We start from the raw sequence: 26,457 nt of genomic DNA, 5'->3' as shown, positions 1-26,457 counted from the left end.
TTTTATACTTAGTCTGTTTCCATCTAGTTTTGCATATGGTATCTTGTTTTATTGACTTAATGTACCTATGTTTTCCTCCACTGAAGGGCACCAAGAAAAGTTGCCATCTCAGATGTAGATGTCGGGCTGGTGAAAGAAGAAAAAATAAGCAACGAAGATGTTAAGTCTGAGCCAAAAGTGGAAACTAGTCTGAAACGGGTATGGTGGCCAATGAAAGTGAATGTTTGTGCTGTCCTGCTGCAGACATTTTGTTATTTGTATATACACACTACTCACAAAAAGTTAGGGATATTTGGCTTGTGGATGAAATTTCAGGATGAACCTAAAATGCACTCTAACCTTTACAGGTGAACTTCATGTGACCTCCTCTAAACTTTTGAAAGAACATGTCCAACTGATCAATGTTTCAGTACTTTTTGCACAACTTGCTGTTTTCTAAAAAGGAGCTTAACGGCAAAATCCACAACATGTGTTTGTGTGGATCGTCCAATAAATTTCCTGGTTTAATTAGAATTGTTATTTAAACAGTGCTCCTCATCATGCTGTTCACATTTGCTAGACTACTTGCAAGGATACCTGACCACAGGTATCCTAGTCCTTGCATGGACCAGGGAGCATCTACGCTGGACGAGGCATCAGTGGGCCTCAGTGCTATTCACTGATGAAAGTTGATTCACGCTGAGCAGAAATGATGGCCACCAACGTCAAAGAGCGCTATGCATCAGCCACTGTTGTCACCAGACGAGCCTTTGGTGGTGGTGGGCAGGTGTATCTAGTCAATACAGAACTGCCCTACACTTTGGTACAGTGACAAGTCCATACTGCTTGAAAAACATAATTTATCCAGTCATTGTGCCTCTGTAGGAACCACACAGGCCTAATTTCATCTTCATGGATGACAATGTGCCAGCTCATCGAGGTCACATCATTAGGGAACCTGACCTGAGGGCTGCCCTTCAAGAAGCGTGCCACCCCTGCTCCTAGAGGCTAATTAGCATATTATAAAAGTTAAATTACTGGCGTAACAGGGGCATAGATAAAAGTAGGATTAGGCTAGTTGCATTTAGCTGACATTGGCGATGTGCTAATGTCAGCTAGCGTAAATAGGGTTAAATCTGGTGACCGAAACCCTTTAATGATATAATATAACTGTAGCGTGAACTTTTTACATTTTCCATACTTTTTTAATGAAAGCCAAATATCCCTAACTTTTCTGTGATTTGTGAGTAGTGATTTTCGCCCTATAAGACACACCTGCCCATAAGACACACCTAGGTTTTTGAGGGGGAAAATAAGAAGAAAAAAATTTGGAACAAAAAGGTGTGCTTTTGGTGGGTGTCATCCACAGATCCCCTCCATAACAGTGTCCCTGTAGTGTGAATGACCCCCAATACAGGGGGTGGGGTCGAATCCTGTTTTATAATGACAGCGGGGCCCGTGCAGTGACTGTAATCTACTACACAGGCCCCGCTCACTGTATATACCGTAATCTTATCTATAATTGTAGGCATTGTTAATGTATACAAATTCAGGGTAGTCAGCGCCTGTATTACTTGCAACAAGCGCTCGGTAGCAGGGAGGAGGCAGGCCGGGAGGTCGGGCACTGGCAGCGTGAGTCACTACGTCATGCGCCCACGCAGCCTGCTTCATTCATAAAGTGGGCGGCTCAGGGCCGTGACGTAGTGACTCACGCTGCCAGCGCCTGTCCTCCCGGCCTGCCTCATCCCTGCTACCGAGCGCTTGTTGTAAGTAATACAGGCGCTGACTACCCTGAATTTGTATATATTAACAATGCCTACAATTATAGATAAGATTACGGTATATACAGTGAGCAGGGCCCGTGTAGTAGAATGCAGTCGCTGCACGGGCCCCGGGCCCTGCAAAACCAGATGCCGGCCCCCAGCCCCTCATCTTATAGGGTGAAAAATATGGTGTGTGTGTATATGTGTATAGATGGAGATAGAGATATACCCGGCTTTGCTTGGGTATTTATTGCAATGTTATATTAAATAACAGTAACTTTCACAATGGTGACCCCCTTTAATGGTGAAAGCCTGGCAGGCTTGTATTGGATAATGCAGTTCATTTTTGGGGACTATCTCGGGAACGGTACATCCTAGAGAGCTGAGACCCCCACAAGATTTCTTTCCAGTTAGCAAGGGATGTGTATACCAAGTTTCGTTGAAATGGATGGTTGCATTTTTGAGTTTTCGCGTAACATGCATATAATATGTCTATTTGCAGGTCTTTCCACCAGACGTGGAGGATATTGATAAAGACTCGCTGGATGACCCATTTTGCAGCTCTGAGTATGCTGAGGATATTTTTGCTTACATGCATAAAAGAGAGGTACGTTTTAAGCCTTTATTTTTATATTTTTTATATTTAGAAATGGTGTAAATTCCCCCTTCCCTAGTAGTGTAGCTATAGGTGGTGCAGAATGAGGGGTCCAAACCTCTCTTGCACAGAAGACGACCCCAATACCAGAACTGGCGGTAAAGGGTAGAGGACTTTCCCCATGTGTTTTATGTGAGTTAGATAAATATATAAACTTTTACAGTTTATCTCCCCTTTGGGCAGTATGGGCTTTGGATTAACTACAATCTAGATAATAAAGAAGCTAAACCTAGCAATGAGGAATAAAAGGGCCCAGGCAGCAACTAATGTGGTCTGTGCCCAATCATGACTGACCACTGCATTTTGCTGCTGCTTTGAGGTGAAAAGCAACATCTGAATATACTGAAGGTTTGGCTTTGTTGAGGATAGGATATTAAGGGGGCTATTACTGGTATTTATAGCTTTTTTATTTAGTTTTTCCATATGCTGGGTTTAGATAATGTTAGTGTATATTTCACTTCTAATGAACTGAAATCATTATTGTTTCGTATAACTTTGCATACCGCAATAGTACAGGTCTTAGGGTACTTTCACACTTGCGGTTTTCTTTTCTGGTATGGAGTTGCATCCTAGGGGCTCAATACCGGAAAAGAACTGATCGGTTTTATCCTAATGCATTCTGAATGGAGAGCAATCCGTTCAGGATGTCATCAGTTCAGTCTTTTTTTGCCTTTTCAGAACGGAGGTAATAATGCAGCATGCTACGGTTTTATATTCGGCCAAAAATACTTGCGGATCCGGCATTTTTTAATATTTTTATATAGGAATGTATTAGTGCCAGGTCCAGCATTCAAAATGCCGGATCCAGCCTTCCAGGATGACAACGGAAAGACTGATCCGGCATTTCAGTGCATTTTTCTGACTTATCAGGCAATTTTAAGACTGATCAGGATCCTCATCAGTCTTACAAATGCCATCAGTTGGCATACGTTTTGCCAGTTCCGGCGAGGGAACTGCTTGCCGGATCACTCTGCCACAAGTGTGAAACTAGCCTAAAGCAGATACATTACAGAATTTCTTATCACAGGAAAATGCTTCTTTCTCGTCCCCATCCCTCCCAAATTAACATTCTCTGCCAAAGGCACCTTTACAGCAGGCTGACAATCGGGGCAATTATCAGGCAGGAGCATTCCTAGGAACGCTTATTCCCAATAATTGCCCTGTGTGAAGGTGCTGCTGATCTCTCCTGATGAATGTGCAAATGTTTGTTTGGAGGAAATGTTGTTACGTTCTCCTTCCGCTCTCTCTCGGACCGTTACAACGTTTAGCAGTAGATTGGGCAGGTGGCAGCTGGGGTGGAACTCTTCATGTAAGACCACCTCAGCAATGTTACTGAGGTTAACGGAGAAATAATAAGATCAAACGATAGGTGGCGCTATACAGATACATTTTATGGAATAACTCAGTAACTACTGTATAGGAATTCTTTTTATTTCATGCAATTAAAGTATTCAGATGCTGGTATGAAAACTGTAGAATAGTTTTCCTGGAACAACCCCTTTGTCTTGAGAGACACGACAACTGTCGGCTCGCTGAAGTATCGCATTACATATTGCCCGTAGAAGACTATGGAGAGCTGAGGGAGAGTCACCTGTACTATTGTTTTATACAAAGTTTGTTGAAATGAAGGTGACCATATGAGTGCTATAATACTTTCCTCCCATATTTTTCTTCATGCGTTTCCTCTTTTGTTTGGTATTTTGAAGGAAAAATTTGTGCTTTCTAATTATATGGAGTCTCAGAAAGATATCAGTAAAGAAATGAGAGCGATACTGGTGGACTGGATGGTGGAAGTGCAGGTTAGTCAAATATTCTTCCTCTACAGGGGCACGTTTACCCATGCGATCTTCCTCAGGATAGGTCATCAGTATCTGATCTGTGGGGGTCTGACACCTGTGCCGATCAGCTGTTAGAGAAGCCATTGCTTTCTCTGCTCACCAATCGTCGTACATAATATAGCAGCTGTGCTTGGTATTGCCGCTCGGCCCCATTCACTTCTATAGGGCTGAGCTACACATGAAGGTATGGTCACTGGCCTAGGGAAAGCTGAGAGAAACGTTGCCGGGCTATGCTGTGTCTGTAGCTCCCAAGCACAGAAACAGAGAACTGTCCCACTCTGCTTTTTCCCAACCACCTGGCGGTCGGGGCTTAGTTCCATCTTGCCGGCGAGAGGAGACAACCCTTTAAAGCCTTTGTTTGGCCAATGCTATCCCACATCCATGTTCAGTGGGGGAGGAGGGGGAAAAAGCTGCTGCTAGGCACTTTTGGCAGCGGCCTATCTTCTGGGAGAACAATATTCACTTCGCCCTATCCTTCTCTCTCCTGACAAGATATCTTGGGAGAGTTAGGAGCTCCCCACACACAATAACTGTTGGCCGATTAATTAACTCGCATTTGCGTAATCTCTTTTTTTGTTTGATTTGCATATATACAGGTATTGTATGGACTAGGGAGGGAGCCGTTCTGGAATCTGCTTATTTTAGGCCGCTTTCACACAGTCAGTGTTTGATCAGTGATTTCCATCAGCGATTTGTGAGTTGACCCCATTTTCGGGTCAGAAACACAGAACGGGAGCGAATCTTTCCATTACACATTCTGTCTGTTTAGCCTTCATTCCTGCGTCTGGCTCACAATCGCTGATGGAAATCGCTGATCAAACGCTGACTGTGTGAAAGCGGACATTGGGTGCAGCCATTAAAGGGATTGTCCAGGCTTTTAATATTGATGCCCTATCCTCAGGATAAGTCATCAGCACCCCCACCAATCAGCTGTATGAGGAGACTGCGCGCCCTGTTTACTGCTTCCTGTACAGCAGCGGTGACCAGGAAGGGAGATGGGAGACGGCACACCTGTGGAAAGGTCATCAATATTAGAAGCCCGGAAGACCCCTTTAACAATTAAGACTGACTAAACAATGTAGGCCTGCTGCAGCTCAAACGGCTGCGTGATGTTTGGTTGCAACTGCAGCACAGCTGTGCCATGTGGTCCTAGCCTTTAGCTGGTGGCGCACACTGCAGCACAGCTGTGCCATGTGGTCCTAGCCTTTAGCTGGTGGCGCACACTGCAGCAGTGCTGCAGTTTTTTTTCTATAGTTTTCCAGATCAAGTTGAGTGTAGCCACGTCATTTGTATCCTGCTTTAGGGCTCAGGCACACAAATGTGTTTTTGGTCCACATCTGATCCGCATTTTTGTGGGTCGGATGTGGGCCCATTCACTTCAACGGGACCGCAAAAAATGCAGACATCACACTTTGTGCTGTCCACATCCGTATGTTTGTTCCGTGGCCCCGCAGAAAAATAGAACATGTCATATTCTTGTCCGTTTTATAGAGGATAGAACATTCTGTTCCGTGGAATGCACACAGACGGTATGTGCATGAGCCCGTGTGATTGGGCCATGTGGGGATGTGGCTGAAAGCCGTGGTGACATATGGTCTCAGTGATATTTCAGTTGATTGCTGTGGCCACGTGATTTTTCTGGGAAACTGCACTTTTACCAGCAAAACTGCAGCAGCGACATGACATTGTGTATTTCAATGTTGAAGGTTGACGTTTTTCCCCATCATTCTGCACCCTATACCCCATAATGAGAAAGTTAAAACACAATATTAGAAATCTTTATTAATTTATTGAAAAGGAAAAATTAAAACGTTGCATTGACTTAAGTATTCTGAGCCTTTATTGAGTACTTAGTTGAAGCCCCTTTGGCGATTACAGCCTCCAGTCTTATTGGGTACGATGCCACAAGGTTTGCACACCTGGATTTGGGGGCTGTCTGCCGATCTCTGCAGATCCGCTTAAGCACTGTCCGGTTGGATGGCGACAGCTATTTTTAGGTCTCCCAGAGATATACAATTGGGTTCAAGTCATGGCTCTGGCTGGGCCACTCAAGGGCATTCACAGAGTTGTTCATAAGCTACTGCTGTGTTGTCTTGGCTGTGCACTTAGGGTCATTAACAATATCTCTGTACTTGGCTCCATTCAGCTTCCTCCTCAGCACTGACCAGTCTCCTTGTCCCAGCTGCTGCAATCACCATGCTTCACTGTAGGGTTGGTATTGGGCAATGCCTGGTTTCCTCCAAACATGGCGCTTAGAATTAAGGCCAAAAACTTCAATCTTTGTTTCATCAGACCAGAGAATCTTTTTGTCACAAGATTCTCAGCTACCTTTTTGCAAACTTTCATCATGTGTTCTTCTTTTTGGCCACTCTGCCATAAAGCCCAGATTGGTGGAGTGCTGAAGTGATGGTTGACCTTGTTCTATCTGCGCACAGGATTTTTGGGAGCTCAGCCCCCCACAAATTAGTTTGGTGGGGCAGCCAACTCTAGGAAAAGTCCTGGTTGTTCCACACGTCATTTTTGAATTATGGAGGCCTCTGTGCTCTTGGGAACTTTCAGTGCAGCAGAGATTATTTGTGCCCTTCTCCAGATTTGTGCCTCCACACAAATCCTGTCTCTGCTCTACAGGAAGTTCTTTCCTCCTCATGGCTTGGTTTTTGCTCTTCATATGCATTGTCAGCTGTGAGACCTAAAATAGGAAGAGCTCTGATGACACATTCATGCTATAACCTGGTCCCCACCGCTGGGTTCTGCCTCCATTGTTTCCCGGCCATCTTTGCCACACAGGTGACAGGTCACCGAATGCATCCAGTGATTGGCTGTGGCTTTCATGTGGTGCCCATCAGAAGAATGTTGATGCTAGGCATTGTGGTGCTGCAGAGGCTACTGGGAGCAGTGGTGCTGGAACCTAGTGGCAGGGACCAGGTAAGTATGAACCCAACCAAGGTTTGCTTGCACTCTGAGGTCCATTTAACTTTTGGACAAGGATTAAAGGGTGTGGCAGCACAAAGAACCACCCGCCAGCAGAGCATAGACCTGCACGTCTTTAGGTGCTCTTGTCATTAGGGTGTGTCGTACACAAACAGAAGTGATTCCGGAGCTTTGCAATCTACAAACAATAGTAAGAAAAGGCAGTTTCACCACAACAAGGTCCTTCAAACACCACTTCCTTCTGCTTCTGCCAGGGTGCAATGGCGGGTGTAACCGGTTCACACATAGTAGCGTGTTGCTCTGCATCCCTTATTTGTGTGTTTCTTGGTTTCAGTCCTCCCATTTAGACTTGCACTACACCTATGTAGAAATCAAGGGAGAAAAACACCACTGGGCATTGGCTTCCCAGATCTGTCAAGTTAACAAGCATTTTAATAAGCTGATTAGATATAAAGGCTATGTACACCTTTTTTGGAGGTAATTTTTCTTAATTTTTTTTTTAATGATTTGCATTTTACTCATTTTGGGCTAAACTATTTTTTTCAATGGGCTCTTTATTAAAATATTGAGCTGTTCTGTCACAATGGGTTAATGGTTTCTCTAGCTTTTTGAATGGTACTTTTTACCTTCAGTTTGTGCTGGTCATCTAATAACCTTTATCTCTAATTTACTAAGATGTCATAAAAACATTTATTTAAGCCACATTCTTTTCAGTAAGTGTTTATAATATCAGAGCAGAGATGAGGAGCAATCGGGTGAGCTGGCTGCCGGAAAAGGGAGAAAAATTCAGATTCTACTACTAGAGGAACGCAAGGCTGTGTAGAAAACAGGGCTCCATATGTTTAATAAAGGCCGAATAAAAAAAATATTTTTTTAGCTCAGAATGAGTAAAATGCAATAATAAAAAATAATGGCCCATAGGTGAACATAGCCTTTAAATGAAATCTATCACAAGCAACTTCTATATCCAACTGTTTGCGTGGACGCATAGTGGTGGATCACCTGATTACCACTCTGTGTTTCTTTTGTTAATTCAAGTCTCCGTTCCTGAGTTATAATTTTTCTTAATATGCAAATTAGGCCTTTTGGTACAATGACATCTCCATTGCTCTTGTTGTACCCAAGCTCGGGAACAGAGCCTTGGAGGCAACAAAAGAAAAATGGCTTTGTAATCAGGTGAACCACTGATGTGTGTATGCAGATGCAGAGGTTACTGGGACGGATTCCTTTCCATGTAATGCTTGGCTTTCCAAACTGGATGCAAAGAGCACTGATGTTCGGGAGACTACCCCTTGAACTGGAATTAGAAGAAAGGGTCTTCTCTTCTCCCAGAAACGGCATTACTCTTGTCCATGGGCTGTCTCTCACTGGGCACCATTTCTGGAAACAGTAGGTTTTTAATAGCATTTTTCGGCGCTTTTTGTAGTGTCTTTTAATGTTTTTTTTTTTTTTTTGTGCTGTAAAAACTCCAGCTCCAATATTAGCTGAAAATCTAAGGGACCTGTGACATGCAGGACACACAAGTGTATTTTGCTACTGATTTTTTGTTAATTAAGTTGAATTAGTTTTTTTTAGTTAGCCCTAGTGACTGAATATTTGGCCTGTTTTTTCTAATTATCGATTACCTGTGTTAATTCAAGATCGGGCAACTTCTTCAGTTGGGGCAAGGGTTATATGAGATTTCCTTCTCTTACAATGTCATTCTTCCTTAGGAGAACTTTGAACTGAATCATGAAACTCTGTACCTGGCAGTAAAGCTGGTCGACCATTACTTGGCCGTCTCGGTTATTGTTAGAGAGAAGTTGCAGCTGATTGGATCTACTACTGTGCTTATTGCTTCTAAATTTGAGGTAAAGTTTTACATTTTGTATAAAATGAACATTCCTGTACTCTAGCATATGAGACTCCACAAGATCTGAGGGTATGTTGACATGGCTAAAATCTACAGAACAATTGGTAGCTGACAATGCCGTAGTTTTTAGTGGCAGATTTGTAATGTGGTGGTTTTATAGGTATTTTACAAGGTGTTTTTTTTTTTTTTTTTTTTTTTTCCTCCCACAAAAGAGAACCATCTCTCCAGCGCCACCTATTGGAAGTGGCTCCCTATATGAGCCAAGGTCTGACTAGACAGCTGTTCAGGGTGCTTGCCCCTCATTAGTACAGAGCTGGAGTCTGGCTGGCTCCGTGCGATGCCTTGGAAGCTTTTTAGAAAAGTTTTTGAATGAGGTTTTCTGCTTTTCCATTGTGTATTTCATAGAAGTACAATCAAATTTGTTTCCAAGAAGTAACGTCACTCAAGTATTATTATTTATTTTTTCTTTTTTAGTTACTGAAATCTCTAAGTTTTTACAAGGTGTGCACATGTTCGAGGTGTGTGTGTGTGTGTGTGTGTGTGTGTGTGTGTGTGTGTGTGTGTTTTTTTTTTTTTTTTTTTTTTTTTTTTTTTTTTTTTTTTTTTTACTGTGAAGACAATGGTGTTTTTGAATGTGGATTCAGTAGCAAAACACCCAGTTTTTCCGCTGCTAAATCGGTGGCAGATTTTAACCGTGTGAACATGTCTTGATGCTCCAACACTCACAAAAATGCTATATAATATGGTGTTCTACAAGACTAGAAGCAGAAGACTGAGTACATACCACAGAAATAACAGTTGCAATAGTAGAATTTATTTTAGCCTTTTCATTTTTGGAAAACCTGCTGAAAAAATGGATTCCATAGTTTCGAGTTTTGAATGCAACATTTCTGTCTTGCTATGGACACTGTACAATTGTACAAAAAGCACAAATTTATCAGTTGTTAATTACTCAGGCAGCAAGAAAAAAACTGACCGGGCACAACAGCAGGATATACAGTATATACTTTTCTATATACATCGACTAGTCAAGATAAATTTACAATCCTGCATCTATTGGTCACATTGAAGGGGTATTCTCTTCTCAGACAACGGGGCATATCGCTAGGATATGCCCCCATTGTCTGATAGGTGCAGGTCCTACCTCTGGGACCCGCACAAATCTAGTAAACGCAAGGATGGCTTACCACTAGGGTTGTTTCGATACCAAAATTTTTATTTGGTTTTGATGCCATAAAGTATTGCAATACTTGATACCACGCGAAAAAAAAGCCCAAAAAAATTGCGTGCATTCCGCGTTTTATGGAACGTCTGGCCCATAATCTAACAGTCCTATCCTATTTTTGGGGGGTGACAAGGTGACTAAAGAAAATGGCGAATCGCAGTTTTTTAAAAAAAAAATTTTTCTTCTTCCTTTTACAGCGTTTACCGCATAGGAGATATTTTTTTAATAGTTTGGACTTTTCGGACGTGGCGATATGCAATTAATTTATTTATTGTTTATATATTTTATATGTAAAATTGGGAAAGGGGGTGATTTATACCTGGTGTAGTGTGTGTGTGTGTGTTTTTTTTTTTTTGTACAGTTTATTTAATAACTATTTCCCCTTTAGGGGGTAGAACCTGGGATCTTTTAATCCCTTGTCCCATTCACAGAAAAAAATGCACCAAACGGATATGCCACTGACTATACTAGCTAGTCATACAAACAGATATTAAAAGCTGAGACTTTTGCCAATATATTCCTGTCAGGAACATATCAGAGCCCATCATGCACCACGTCACGGTCCTCAGCATGGCAAGGGGTCCTACCACTAAGCTACCTATGGTGTGAACACGGTCTGAAGGTGATGAAATCCAGCTCACAGCCAAGCTTCCACACAACCGCATAGCAGGACAACTAATGCAATGTGAACAAAGCAAGACTGTGAGCCACACCCATATCAGACCATGTGATGGAGGTTACCAGGTGCAAAGGAGTGTTTAATGCCAGGTAAAGGCACATTCAATACATATAAAACAAAATGGCAGAAATATAGTGGCAAATATGGGGGAACTGCTCAAACCCTAAACACTGTAGCGTGTTTTTCATTGAAGGAGCAGTCCCACCGCATGTGGACCGCAGCAATATCTGCTTGTATGACTAGCTAGTATAGTCAGTGGCATATCTGTTTGGTGCATTTTTTTCTGTGATTTTATATAATTATATTTTCATCAGCACAATGCTCCGTTTTGTGTAGGATGCCTTTGTGGTGCATGTGGACCGCGCCGGCATCCTCCATTGTACGCATGTTTTGCTGGGGATGGCCGTTTGCTGCGGTCCACATGCGGTGGGACTACTCCCCCAATGAAAAACATGCTACAGTGTTTGGGGTTTGAGCTTGTCCCATTCACCCTGATAGTACTCTATTAGGGTGACTAGGACTTCACACTCTCTCTCCCTGTTGCCCTGTGCATAGTGCACACAGCAGCAGAGAGATTACCATGGCAGCCAGGGCTTCAGTAGCATCCTGGCTGCCATGGTAACCGGTCAGAGCCACAGGATTACACTGCTGGGGCTCCGATCAGAAGCTGACATTGCACCACCAATGAGAGGAGGTGAGGCGACTCTGTGGCCACCAATGATTTTAATACTGGGGAGGGGGGAAGGTGCACTACACCACCAATGTTTTTAGTACTTTGGGGGAGGGGCTGATGGGGTTAATTGCCACGGATTGCAGCGCACTGTCAGAGGCAGGGTGCCTGCAATGTGTTTCTGCCGCCGGCTGTAGTTGTATATTAAAAGTTAATTATCATTGGTGGCCACAGCCCCTCCCCTCCTCTGCCCCTCTGCGCTCTCATTGGTGGCAGGGGGAGGGAGAGACTGCTTCCTTCTCCCCGTGCTGCTGAGGGAACATGGCCGCGCTGAGAGCAGCCCGATCCATGTTCTCTGATACTAGGCTGTGCAGTAGCACAGCCTAGTATCCATAAAAGGCAAATCCTTGTATCATATCGATACAGAGACAAAAGTATCGACTGGGTATCGAACAACCCTACTGATGTATGTATGTATGTATGTATGTACGTACGTATGTGACTGCCCTCCATTAATTTCTGTGGGGCCACCAAAAATGGCTGAGCTGGCTCGGGTAGTTCTATTGGCCCCATATAAGTGAATGGAAGCAGTGGCCGCGCAAGCGCTGTGCGCACCCATTCATTTTTATGAGGATTCCGTTTTGGCGGGCCAGTAGAAACGCTTGATGGTGGCTGGAGGACCCAGCACTGCTGGCCATCACTTTGCTGACTTAGTTTTCAGCTGTGTTTTATGAGAAAGGTGCTGGTCCCACCTCTGGGATCCTAGCAATATGCCCCCATTGTCTGAGGTGGGCATACCCCTTTAATGCATAGTTGAAGTACAATTTTTTTTTAATTTTTTTTTTTTTTTTTTTTTTCCCCCCTGTTAAGATTTTGGACCTCCTGTAAAATAGTCCTCCTTCAGAGACCTTATTCATCTATTCTTTAAGTATACAGTGTCACTAGACGACCTTTCAAATTTCCTACAGGAACAATATAGTTGTGAATGGCCCCCAATCAACTCAATGGGTGACCATATGGTACTTGGCCTTGCTGGGTCCTACACAGCAGGAAGGAGCACTGCAAGCTTTCCATTGTAATACACATGTACCGTATTAATGTACAGGGGATGTACTGAGCAAACAACCCAACTTTTCCTGTTTTAATGAGTCAGGTTCATCGTAAATCTTTGAAATTATTGTGTGTTTTTCCAGGTGGGTGTGGTTATAGGCACATTTGCACCGGCGATATAGAGAGAGAGATATATAATCAAGAAACCGTTCCTACTCCGCCAACGCATGCAGTGCTTTGTCCTCCTACTTTTTAAACCCCCCCCCCCCCCCTTTTTATTTTCCTACAGGAACGTTGCCCACCTTGTTTGGATGATTTCCTTTATATCTGTGATGATGCTTACAAGAAAGAGGAACTGATAGCAATGGAGATGGACATCTTGCAGAAGCTTAACTTTGACATAAATATCCCTGTTCCTTATCGCTTCCTTCGTCGTTTTGGAAAGGTAACTGCCATGTTGTCAGAATGAGTGTGGCCGTCTCACCAGTCCAGTCGGCACAATTAGGGGCTATAAATCTTCTACTTGTAAGGCTACTTTCACACTTGCGTTTGGGGTTCCACTTGTGAGATCCGTTTGAAGGCTCTCACAAGCGGCCCCGAACGGATCCGTACTGCCCCAATGCATTCTGAGTGGATGCGGATCCGCTCAGAATGCATCAGTCTGGCACCGTTTGGCCTCCGCTCAGCAGGCGGACACCCGAACGCAGCTTGCAGCGTTCGGGTGTCCGCCTTGCCGTGCGGAGCCAAATGGATCCTTCCAGACTTGCATTGTAAGTCAATGGGGACGGATCCGTTTGAAGTTGACACAATATGGCTCAATTTCAAACGGATCCGTCCCCCATTGACTTTCAATGTAAAGTCTGGACGGATCCGTCTGAGCAACTTTCAGACTTAGAATTTTTTCTGAAATATAATGCAGACGGATCCGTTCTGAACGGATCCCATCGTCTGCATTATAGGAGCGGATCTGTCTGTGCGGACACCAGACGGATCCGCGTCGAACGCAAGTGGGAAAGTGGCCTAATTCTTAAAGGGAACCTGTCACAAAAGAACCGCATAACATGCAGAAGAAGCTGAGCAGATTGATCTACAGTTTTATGGGAAATTATTCAGTAAAATCTGTAATTTATTCCTTTAATGCTCTGCTCTTCCTGACCTCATTGTTCGTGTGGGAGGTGTTATCAGTGATTGATCAGTCTGTGTAAAGGTGGGTTTGGATGCGTTTCTGGGCTCAAACGATAATTGGCGCAGAACACTTAGACGGGCAGGTTATCGGCAAGGTGCGTTTTAGTTTAGTGGGGGGGGGGGGGGGCGCAGTCATTGATTTTATTAATGACTTCAAATGTAAAAGATAAAAAAACTTTGTTGCATATGACCAATCAGCCTTTCAGTTGGTGTTCTTTACAAGATGAAAAACTTTCCTTACTCCCTATGGCATGTCTTCTCTCACAGTGTGCCCATGCCAGCATGGAGACTCTTACGCTTGCCAGATACATATGTGAGCTCACACTGCAAGACTATGACTTTGTTCAAGAAGGCGCTTCCAAGATGGCTGCAAGCTGCTTGCTTCTTGCACTGAAGATGAAAGACTTGGGGGAATGGGTGAGTGTTTATGTCCTAAATGGAGGCAGTACCCTCAGGGTTTTCCACCTTTTAGATATTGATGATCTGTCGTCTGACGCTTGTACCCAGCGCTGGAAACATAAGAGGATGGAACTGGAAGCAGAAGGCTCCCTCCATTGTATAGTGGCTGTGTCGGCGTGCTGCAGTAGTCAAGTAAACTGCAGCTGAACGGCAGCGCGCTGGCCGATGGCGCTTTTTGCTCCCAGCTTCGTCCACTGTTGGGTTTCCAGTGCAGGCGCACCACTACTGGTCTGATATTGGGGACTTTTCCTGAGGATAGGTCCTCAATGTGCAGAACCTGTGTAAACGATCACTGCTTTTAATTCCATCTATAAAGGGGTTAACAGGGAATGAATATTAATGACCTCTCCTGATATATGATCAGCTGTTAGAGACCATGTGACCTCACCGTACATTGGTCACATGGTCTAGCTGCAGCTCACATTGATATGAATGGGGCTGAGCTGCAATACCAAGCAGAAACCCGCTATACGGTGTACGGTGCTGAGACTGGTAAGCCGTCAGCTCCGCTGAGCACCACAGCTCCCTATAACAGCTGATTGATTTGATAATGGTGACCTATCCTGAGAATAATGAAAAAGATAATGTAGAGCAGCACCCATGGGCCTTCTCGACCTTATCAGAATGCACCGGCCAAACCACGACCGCAGATCCTCAGCAGTTCACAGATTAGCGTTCAAAGAAACGGTAACGGCAGCTTCTCCAGATATTCTTTATTGGATGTGCTTCCACGAATGTGTACAAAAGTTGCAACATTTTGGCATGTAGCTGAAACGTTGCAATTTTTGTACACATTCGTGGAAGCACGTCCAATAAAGAATATCCGGAGATGCTGCCGTTACAGTTTCTTTGAACAATATCATGAGAATAAGTCAACATTTCCTGGATAACTTCTTTTACTGGACAACTGAAAGTAGTAATCTGATTTGCTACTGATTTGGGGGGGGGGGGTAATAAGGGAAGAATATATTTATGGATTTTGTCCCTTTTTGTCATTTTGGTTTTATTTTGAGGGGATAGGCGAGATCGGATCATCAAGTAATCACCTTCTGTACAGATTTTTCCAGTCTTTGATCAGATTGCAGGACCACAGTTGGATACCACTGACACACATATGTCAGTGTCTGGTCATGAACAGAACTGTAGTGAGGCGTGTGTAGGTGGCTATCACATGAGCCTCATTTTGTTCCTGTAAAATTGGACTGTATTGGGGACATTTGTGACTGAATCCATTTGGTATTGTAGAATATCCTAAATATATATATATATATCTATCTATATCTCTAGATTGGATTCAGTCATGACGTCTGTCTGGTTTTGGTCTCATCCCAGATCATTTGTAGAATTTTTGGAAATGAAAGCCAATTTCTTCTTACCTTTTTGTCTTCTTGTGATATTTCTTCTTTAGACGGCTACCCTACGGCATTACAGTGGATATCAGGCAATGGATCTGTTGCCTCTTGTAAAAAGGCTGAACTTCATGATTATGTGTCAATCAAATGAAAAACTGAAGGCAGTAAGGAGCAAATACTCACACAGGTAACTAAATCCTGAGACCTAGCTTCCAGACCCTCAGTGATGTCGCTTTATTCACATTTCAGACACCATGATCAGGGTGATGCAAAAATAAACTGACTATCCCTACCTATCTAAGCTCTCCCTAACCTGTACCTATTGTACCTTTTTAGTGCCAGATGGCACTATGGTGGCTCAGTAGGGGGGCTGGTCTCCGGAGCTGGACGCTGCTCTTCTCTCCATGGTGCCGTACACAGAAAGGAGGAGGAGAGCAGAGCTTCAGTAAGTTAAACCGCCCGCCCTGCAGCCAATCAGAAGCTATCCTGAGAGGTGATGTCACCATCACCTCTCGGGATCGCAGGATGGTGATTGGTGGTGTATTATCACACCACCGATCACAATCCTATTCCGGGTTATCGGGTCACCAGAGACCCGAATAACCCGTAAACGCAGCAAACTGCAAGTCTGAATTGACCTGCGGTTTGCTGCGAATGCAGATACAGGCGGGTCACAGGACCCCCCTCGGCGTTGTCCCAGGGTGCCTGCTGATTTGATTTCAGCAGGCACCCAGTTCCAATCACCGCCCGCCGCGCGGCGGTGATCGGAAATACACAGGGCATACAGGTACGCCCTGTGTCCTTAAGTACCGGACATTATGACGTACCTGTATCCGTAACAGGTTAAAGGGAATGTGTCATTTGAAATGACCTATTTGTTTAAATTACATTTTTATGTTGAACATATTTTTAAATAATTTTTGGTGAGGTTATTTTGAATTTTCCATGTAAATTTTTATATTTAAACTAATAACAAAATCCTGCAGTTTTTTCTCTGGCTACTAAACCTAATAGGCGCCACTTCTTGATTTGTACAGATCACTTTACTGCAGTTATCTGCTTATCTACACATTATAGTTGCTATCACAGACAGCATTAGAATGACGCAATAGGCGATTGTCAAATCTTATCTATTCTTTCCTTGTACAATGACCTCTGCAGAGATGACACAGTGTGCCTAGAAAACTCTCCTATAGAAGTCAATGAGGTCCCCTCATCACTATTGTCTATTGCCCATGTGGCTGCCGTAAAGCAATTTTTTTTAATGCTTTGAAAATGCTGTTAAGGGCAGCTCAGGCAAGATGGCCGCCCCCATAATAATGTTCAGGAAATAGAATATAAAAAATTGCAATCAGAAAATAAAGAAATGGGTCTAGGGATGTTTTCTAGATATGTCCTGTGCAGTGAACATTGTGTGTTATCTTTCATTGTAATTCTGCTGATAATGAGATGACTGCTGAAGGTGATCTCTGCAAAACAAGGATTGCTAGCATATTATGAGGCTCAAGGCTGTATTATACTGGCCGATTTGACGGTCTGATCAGTAACAAGTGTTCGTAGTAACGCTCATTAACGATCTGGCTCTGTAATACTGCCTCCATTTGTTGGTTCTTCAGGCAATCCAGATTTTTAAGCTGGCTTAAAAAATTGTTTAACGATCTGCTGCCAGCAAACAGCTAGTCGGTATGGGGACGAGCAATGGCATTAGCTATTGATCCTCCCTATACTGTGTTGGAGATTGCTGCATGTAATAGCAGTGGCCTCCTCCACTAACGAGCAGACGCTTCCCTCCTGACAATCGCCTGCTTCATCGCTGGATGTAATACAGCTTTAGTGGCCAATTCCAAAAAACGGAAAGATATTTTTAAATGTTGTATTGTATTTAACCCTTTCAAGACCAAGCTATTTTCACCTTTGTGACCAGGCTTAATTTTGCTAATCTGATGTCACTATGTGCTAAAAACTTTGTAATGCTTTATTTTTTTTATCCAAGCCATTCAGAGATTGTATTCTCGTGACATCGTACTTAAAGAGAACCTGTCGCCTCTACTATGCCACCCTCACTAAGCGTTTCTAAATGTTCATTGTGTTACCCTAAACATATAAATTACACTTTTAATTTCATTTGCAGACGGATTCAATAAGTTTTATGCATTTTTGTACTTCCTGCCTTTTATGCAAATTAACATAAGAGTCATATCTTGTGTGACCAGAGAAGAGTCATATTTTCAAGCTCTGACTCATCTCAGGTTAATTTGCATATGTATCAAATCGTTTTTTTGTTACACAGTTAGTGGCAGGGGGCACAGAACGCGGTGCACATATTGGGGGCACACAGCAGCCATTGCCTGATTTCAGTCTCTAATCTGCAGAGTGCAGTTCTGAGCCTGAAACCGTCACTTTTACACTGCAGCGATCCGATTGATTAGTCAGCACAGACTAACCAATCGGAGCGATCGCCGGCAAGGGACCACTCTGGCAGAAGCTTTAATCCAAACTCTTTGCAGCGCTTGGATTAAAGAGGTGCCATAACGTTTATATGTGCTAGCTGCACTTGGCCTGTGCAGATAGCTCGTATATAGCCGTAGGGCAGTCGTGAAGGGGTTTAATTTAGTGATATGTAATTTTTTTTATTATTTTTTTTATCGCTAAAACTTAAATCATGTTTTACCTTTTAAAAACCTGAATGAAACAATGGGTCAGTTACCTTTTTTATTCAGCATACCAGTACGATTACAGTCATACTAAGCTTATATAGTTTGTAGTACTACTGCTACTACTACTTTTTCACAATTAAAAACCCTTTTTAAATAAATTGAATCGCCACATTCCAAGATCTTTTAATGTGTACCTGTACCTGTGTACCTTTTAATGTGTACCTGCGTGATTTGCCCTGCTAAATCACGCAGGGCAAAGGCATTTTCTGGAGTTCCGGTGACGAACCAGGCTCTCCATAGGGCTGCCAGGCGGAGGCTTCCGTCCAGCAGTGAGCCCAGTGACGTCACCGGCACTGATGGGCGGGCTTTAGCTCTGCCCTAGCCTGTAAAATGGCTAGGGCAGCACTAAAGCCCACCTATCAGAGCCGGTGAAGTCACCGCACACACTGCTGGGCAGAAGCCTCCGCTCGGCAGTGTGTTATTGTAAATAATAGAGCATTTGCCCTGCGTGATCCTGCGCAGGGCATCGGAGCATGAAATCAGGGGGGCTGCCTGGGTGAAATTGGGGGGTATGTCCGGGTTCAGCTCTGAAACCAGACAACCCCTTTAAGTTCTCAAGAGTTCTGCAATCCAGTGGATTGGTAGTGTCGTGTATATTTATCATCATTACATCTGTGCTGTGGCATGCATTAAGAAATGTGTAGTTATATTTACCGTGACGCCGTCCATGTTACTAACTGACCTCTTCTCTTACTGTTACAGGGTATTCTTTGAAGTTGCAAAACTCCCACCCTTAGATGTGCTGAAGCTAGAAGAAGTTAGCTAGATGTTTTAGTTTAAATTTGTCTGGATCAGTTATATGCCAGATTTGTATATACAGTGTAAATATAAGAACTTTTCTATAATATTGGTACCCCATTATCCAGCTGCCTACGAGCTTTTCTATGTACAGTCTGTTTATAACACTTTGTATAGAAGATTGAGACCAGAAGAGAGAATACATGGATGAATTGGTCTGTTGTGTGTGTTTACTGTGATTATTATAGATATAGCTGGAATTATTTTGGTTTCTTTTAAATGATCTTAGATTCTGTCTAATTCATGTTCCTGTTAATGAATCCCAAATCTGTCTTTGACATAAAGGTCAAATATTTACAAAGAAGACTGTGTAGAAAAGATCTGAATCTTTAGTTATCTAAAGGATTTGTACAAAGATGAAAATTTAGCCCTATTCCACAGTTTTTAGGGGATCGGCATCTGTCCCCACTATTGGACACCCAATAATCCTGAGCATGGCGCCATCGCTCAGTTTGTTCCATATCGGATTGCTGGCGATAAACAGCGATGTTCTTGCTCATTTCCAGCAGTCCTGTAGAGAATAAATGGAGCAGCATGTGTGCTCTACCACGGCTTCAGGAAATGGGGCCCCCTGTTCTCAGCCTATGCATCCTGTGGATCAGGAACACGTTTTTATCTTCGTACAAACCCTTTTAAATGTTCTTAAAAGTAAATAGTTGCACTTACAAGATCTGGATCTTGGTAAGATCTTTTCACATTGAGATGTAGCCTGTGGTCCTGTTTTGTCTCTTCTGCCACCTCTTTGGATCCATCAGTCAAGAACAAGGAGTTCCTGGAAGACTCACCGGTTATTATATTTAGCTTTTTTATTAATGCTAACTAACAATGCTCAACATTTCACAATTACTTATTTCTTTATCAGCTGAATAAAGAAGACTTAATCTGACACTATTACAGTTGCAATCAAAGTTAAAGGCTTTATACCCGGGTTCAGCCTTGAACCGGGACAAACCCTCCTTCACCATGTAAGAGTGGAGCATCAGAATGAGGAATGCTCCACCTCTACATGGTGAAGGAGTGAAGCTTCAGCCCTGAACCTGGAAAACCCCTTTAATCAAATACGATTGCAAATTTGGTTTATTAAGTAGATTTACAAAGAAAAGGCTACTTTTAATGACTTTTTGAGATCTCTGAATTTTTCATCCGCCTGAATAGAATACCTAATCAAGACCATACATTTGCAAATTAGTTGTTTTAAGGTTCTCCCTAATCTGCTGAGAGAGGCAATTTAGAAGAGATTGCAGACAAAAAACTTTCTCATTCCCCCAGTCCCTTCCATCTTTGGATACAGAGCGACTAGGTGCATATGCATGACTTCACACACTGGACAGGAAATTTGGGAGAGGGGCAGTACACTAGTCTATCTAGCAAAAGAACAAATGGTGACAGATACCCCCGTCTGAACACAGTCCAAAATACAGCCACACTGATCAGTCACTACAAGAAGCTCCGCTCTCCTCAAATCACAGCAATTCAGTCATGCAGCCTTCAATAATGAATTTCATACTGCGGTTTAGTCATTACATGAATGTCTCATAGATGAAACATCTTTTTATTTCATTCGAAATCATTGGTAAGTCCCAATTTGTAAAGGACGCTGAGCCCTATACCACCTCGCCCTCCTCCCCTGCCACACAGTGTTTTGGTTACTCATGCGTGAGGGATGAAGGGAAGACCTGATATAAATAGCAGAAGCATGCGCATTAACTATAATACAGAAATATATCCTTTCTCCATAATTACATTGTGACATCACGGTCTCGGAAATGAGTGAGGGTGGGGGCTGGACCGAGGGAAATGAGTGCTTCCATTGTGGAAGCGCTCATCTCTCTATAGTCAACGGTATCGCTGGCCTCCGGGTGATGATATAGTTGGATGCTGTATCTGGGTCAAGGAGCGATGTCTTCATGCCCTGCTGTTCACTCTGACAGGCCTATAGCCTAAGACCTATCAGAGGGCATCTCGACACCATCATCATAATAATGCTGCCTGAGCCGGGCAGCATCCAGAGTGGCACCACATTGCTACCCGCTACATGGAGGCAAGTATATGGGTTTCATTTTTTTCATGTTACACCATGCTGTTGGCCAATATGGGGAAGATGGAGAGGAGCATCTACTGAGGGATTATATGTTGGCATACATAATGGGGGGCGCTATATAGTGGCAATATATACTGGCACACATTATGGGGGCTGCTATATAGTGGCAATATATACTGGCACACATAATGGGGTCTTCTGCTGGGGGCCGTAGGGGAAGATGGAGAGGAGCATCTAAGGCATTATATTTTGGCACACATAATGGGGGCTTCTATCTGGGGGTGCTATATAGGGGCAATACATACTGGCACACATGGGGGATTCTACTGGGGAAGAATGAAGAGGAGCACTATGGAGGCTTCTACTGGGCCCACTATATAAGGGCACACATTATGGGGCACTATAGAGACATTGGCTTTACTGGGGACACTAAGGAGGTATTTTTGTACTGGTACACATGGGGGCAATTTTTATACAGGCTCACATTTAAAGTGGGTATTTTTTTTTTTGTACTTGGTCACATTATTAGGGGGTATTTTTATATATTTTTTGTTCTAGCGCACATTATAAGGAGAATTATTCCTACTGGGGGGGGCATTATGGTGAGCTTTATTACTACTGGGGGACTATGTGAAACATGATTACTAGTATGAGCACTATGGGAGCATTATTACTTTTGGGGCACAATCGGGACACTAATATTACAAAGTGCACTCTGACTGAGAATTATTACTATTAGTGGGACTTTTGGGAGCACTATTACAGGGGAGGGGAGGCACCCTGGCACAATAACAGCTTAGCACAATTATTTTGGGATGACAATGTCGCTATTTGCTGTGCACAGTTATTTTTTTAGGGCACTGTGGCAATAATTATTGAAGGGAACACTATCTGCAAGATGCTAGTATTTTCAGGGGGACTATGTTTCTACAGTATAGTATTAGGGAGCACAGCAGGCACTGTATTGGAGAGTGGCAGGATGGGGTGTTGAGAACACCTGTGTGGGATGATAGAGAACACCTACATCAAAGGGCATGCCCCTGGATGTAAAAGGTATGTGGCACTGTATTACCCTGTATGTTTTGTATTGCTGTATTTAATGTTAGGAGGGAAGAGATTAGGTTGAGAATTTGGAATGGGGATTGGGGGGGGGGGGGGCGAAGGCCATTTTTAATTTTCTCCTCAAGCAGCAGCAAGCCTAGGTGCACACCTGCTCACATTACATCTTTCTGTAGAGCAATAATTCAGTATATTATAAAATTACACCCTTATCACAAAAATGCACTGAAACTGCAGATTTCATCTAAAGGGAATCTGTCACCTAATTTTACTCTATTTAAGGGTACTTTCACACTAGCGTTTTTCTTTTCCGGCACAGAGTTCCGTCACAGGGGCTCTATACCGGAAAAGAACTGATCAGGCATATCCCCATGCATTCTGAGTGGAGAGTAATCCGTTCAGTTTGCATCAGGATGTCTTCAGTTCAGTCGTTTTGACTGATCAGGCAAAAGAGAAAACCGTAGCATGCTACGGTTTTCTCTCCGGCGAAAAAAAACTTAAGACATGCCTGAACGCCGGATCCGGCATTTTTTCCCATAGGAATGTATTCGCGCCGGATCCGGCATTCCGAATATCGGTGAAAATGAGAAAAATGTACAAGACGGATCCGTCGGTCCGCATGACAAGCGGAGAGACGGATCCGTCTTTGCAATGCATTTGTGAGACGGATCCGGATCCGTCTCACAAATGCTTTGTCAGCAGCAGATCGGCGGATCCGGCGGCCAGTTCTGACGACGGAACTGCCCGCCGGATCACACTGCCGCAAGTGTGAAAGTAGCCTTACCCACGACAAAGCAACGTAGTGCTGCCTAATATAATTAAAACCATACCTTTTTGTTAGCACATTTACCTTATTTCTGAACTCCAGAAAATGAACTTTAATCATTATGCTAATTAGGCCGGTAGTGCCCAGTGGGCCATCATCAATTTTTCAAAGAGCCAAGACTGCCTCCTCCAAGAACCCTCCACCTCTTCAGTGGTTCCCAGTACATCTCCATTGTGTCTTCCAGTCCGCCGCTTCTGAAATATCATTTAATTCTGCTTGCGACATCTGTGTGTCATTTAATTCATTTATTTTATGCACTTATGGCGCTGCTATATTCTGACATTAGCATCAAGCTGTCCCCAATGGGGCTCGCAATCTAAGTTCCTTATCAGTATGTCTTTGGAGTGTGGGAGGAATCTGAAGTACCCAGAGGAAACCCACACAAATACGAGAACATACAGATGTCCTTGGCTGGATTCAAATCTAGGACCCCAACGCTTCAAGGCCCCAGTTGTAACCACTGGGCCACCATGCTGCCCACATTGAAATTTCACACAGGCGCAGACCAGGAGTCCACTGCAGTGGACATCAGACTCGTAGTAGGTACAGCACATGCTTCATGGGCAGATTTATATGAAAATAGTGACATTGCAGAAGATGGGGCGATTGGAAGGTGCAAAGGGGAGAGGTACTGGGAACAAGTGAAGAGGCGCTCTTGGGCTCACTGGTCACTTTGAGTATTATGCTAATGAGCCTCCAAGTTCATTTTCTGGAATTCAGCAAAAAGGATAATGCTAACAAAAGGTATGGTTTAAACTAGGCAACGCTACTTTACATTGCCGTGGGTTAAATATAGTAAAATTAGGTGACCTATTCCCTTTATTCCCTTCGCTCCCCATGAATCCAACCTTACTATCCAATATGTCTCTCTCTGTAATAACTTTCTCCTATTGTCATCTTCATTGACTCTAGCCTTTCAATCATTATCCAAGAATGTCCAATGTATTTTAAAACAAAGACAAAAATATTTTTCTTATATCCTGTCTACTTTTTAAACTAATCTCACCAATCGTCACCATTTCGGACTTCCACTACGTGTTTCTAACTTATCCACTTGTTTCATTTCTTTCATATTCTGTATCAGAATTAGAAATTCTAGCTCGTGTGAACTGACTTGAGCGCAATAACATGTTGGAGGCCATAAATGTGTGGTGCTCAGCATCCTTTACACCAGGGATCAGCAACCTTTGGCACTCTAGCTGCTGTGAAACTATAAATCCCAGCATGCATACTGACTTAGCTGTTCTAGTTACTCCCATAGAAGTGAATGGAGGGTTCTGGGAGTTGTACTTTCAGAACAGCTGGAGTGCAAGAGGTTGCTCATCCCCGCTTTACTGGGACCAGTGATTTTGCATAAAATAAAAAGACATGAAGATGTTTCCTCTACGAGTATGAGATAATGACTCCATAAATGCAGCCTCGTCGGGCACAGTACTTGGGGTTTCTTAAAGTACATATTTGTTGTAATGCCAGTTGCAGTGAAGCAACAAGGGCACAGGGCCCTTTTTTTTAAAGTGATATGGCAGTTGATTGTACCCAGTTGTACGAATGCCAGAGTGGTGTAGGGTGGCCTAAATGGTGTTACACGTGTCACGTGCTCCTACCTGGATACGCTGGAACCCCAGGCAGGGCCGTCCGAAACTCAGAAAATAGGGGTAGTAGTAGGGGGATGAAGAATAAATTGACTCCAGACCTTGTGATGAAGTTGACAACAGCTTTACTTGAATACATTTTTCTCCAAACGATTTATAGGCTTTATCTTGGTTTCCAGCAGGCTTTGGCATTAACTGCGGCAGGCAAACTCCTCTCTCCTATGTCTGTTGCTCTCTGGCTCTGCTGTGCTAACAGGCTGGCTATAGAATTCAGCTCCTTCTTTAGGCTGTACTTCACTTTCTGTGGTCTGGTCTGTCTCTAGCTTGATCCAGGGAAAACTTTACTCCTGGTTTCTAAGGCTCTTTGCTTTGGCCTCCAGATCCAGCTGAGCTGAAGGTGCTCAAGCTGGTCCAGACAGGGCTCATCCAGCAGGGACGGGCTACTCCTTCCTTTCCCTAGCAGGGGGTAAGCTCAACTCCCTTCCAACTAGAACTCCACCCTCCCTTTAGCAAGTGGGACACGCCCACCACTCCACTGAGGGGGGTGTTAGAATGGAATAGAAAGCTCCATCCTGTAAGGCTAGTTTCACACTTGCGGCAGGACGGATCTGACAGGCTGTTCACCATGTCGGATCCGTCCTGCGGCTATTTCGCCGGACCGCCGCTCCGTCCCCATTGACTATAATGGGGACGGGGGCGGAGCTCCGGCGCAGCACGGCGGTGCACGGAGAAAGCCGCCGGACTAAAAAGCCTGACATGCAGTAATTATAGTCAATGGGGACGGAGCGGCGGCACGGCGAAATAGCCGCAGGACGGATCCGACAGGGTGAACAGCCTGTCGGATCCGTCCTGCCGCAAGTGTGAAAGTACCCTAAGATAGATCTGCCCTCTATGCTGCCACATTCTGGTCAACCAGGCATATGACACATGAACAGTTGCAAAATAGGAAAGATATATATACAGTACAGACCAAAAGTTTGGACACACCTTCTCATTCAAAGAGTTTTTACTATGAAAATGGTAGATTCGCACTGAAGGCATCAAAACTATGAATTAACACATGTGGAATTATATACATAACAAAAAAGTGTGAAGCAACTGAAAATATGTCATATTCTAGGTTCTTCAAAGTAGCCACCTTTTGCATTGATTACTGCTTTGCACACTCTTGGCATTCTCTTGATGAGCTTCAAGAGGTAGTCATCTGAAATGGTTTTCACTTCATAGGTGTGCCCTGTCAGGTTTAATAAGTGGGATTTCTTGCCTTATAAATGGGGTTGGGACCATCCATTGCGTTGTGGAGAAGTCAGGTGGATACACAGCTGATACTCCTACTGAATAGACTGTTAGAATTAGTATTATGGCAAGAAAAAAGCAGCTAAGTAAAGAAAAACGAGTGGCCATCATTACTTTAAGAAATGAAGGTCAGTCAGTCCGAAAAATTGGGAAAACTTTGAAAGTGTCCTCAAGTGCAGTCACAAAAACCATCAAGCGCTACAAAGAAACTGGCTCACATGCGGACCGCCCCAGGAATGGAAGACCAAGAGTCACCTCTGCTGCGGAGGATAAGTTCATCCGAGTCACCAGCCTCAGAAATCGCAGGTTAACAGCAGCTCAGATTAGAGACCAGGTCAATGCCACACAGAGTTCTAGCAGCAGACACATCTCTAGAACAACTGTTAAGAGGAAACTGTGTGAATCAGGCCTTCATGGTAGAGTATCTGCTAGGAAACCACTGCTAAGGACAGGCAACAAGCAGAAGAGACTTGTTTGGGCTAAAGAACAC

At 43.6% G+C, this 26,457-nt stretch overlaps 1 protein-coding gene across 2 annotated transcripts in view; it reads left to right on the top strand.

The window, feature by feature from the left end:
- Window positions 1–19,309, top strand: part of CCNB3 (cyclin B3) — a 40,766-nt gene extending 21,457 nt beyond the window's left edge. For both annotated transcript variants that reach the window (XM_044306510.1, XM_044306509.1), the window contains 8 exons: window positions 87–198; window positions 2,245–2,349; window positions 4,104–4,196; window positions 8,879–9,016; window positions 12,932–13,087; window positions 14,095–14,244; window positions 15,695–15,825; window positions 19,058–19,309. In XM_044306510.1, coding sequence (XP_044162445.1) covers window positions 87–198; window positions 2,245–2,349; window positions 4,104–4,196; window positions 8,879–9,016; window positions 12,932–13,087; window positions 14,095–14,244; window positions 15,695–15,825; window positions 19,058–19,121 — 949 coding nt within the window. In that variant the 3' untranslated portion in view covers window positions 19,122–19,309. The remainder of the gene's footprint in view (window positions 1–86; window positions 199–2,244; window positions 2,350–4,103; window positions 4,197–8,878; window positions 9,017–12,931; window positions 13,088–14,094; window positions 14,245–15,694; window positions 15,826–19,057) is intronic.
- The last annotated feature ends 7,148 nt before the right edge of the window (window positions 19,310–26,457 follow it).

The sequence above is a fragment of the Bufo gargarizans genome, chromosome 9, assembly GCF_014858855.1.
Source record: "Bufo gargarizans isolate SCDJY-AF-19 chromosome 9, ASM1485885v1, whole genome shotgun sequence".
Taxonomy (NCBI): Eukaryota; Metazoa; Chordata; class Amphibia; order Anura; family Bufonidae; genus Bufo; species Bufo gargarizans.
This window is presented reverse-complemented; position numbering and strand designations above follow the sequence as displayed.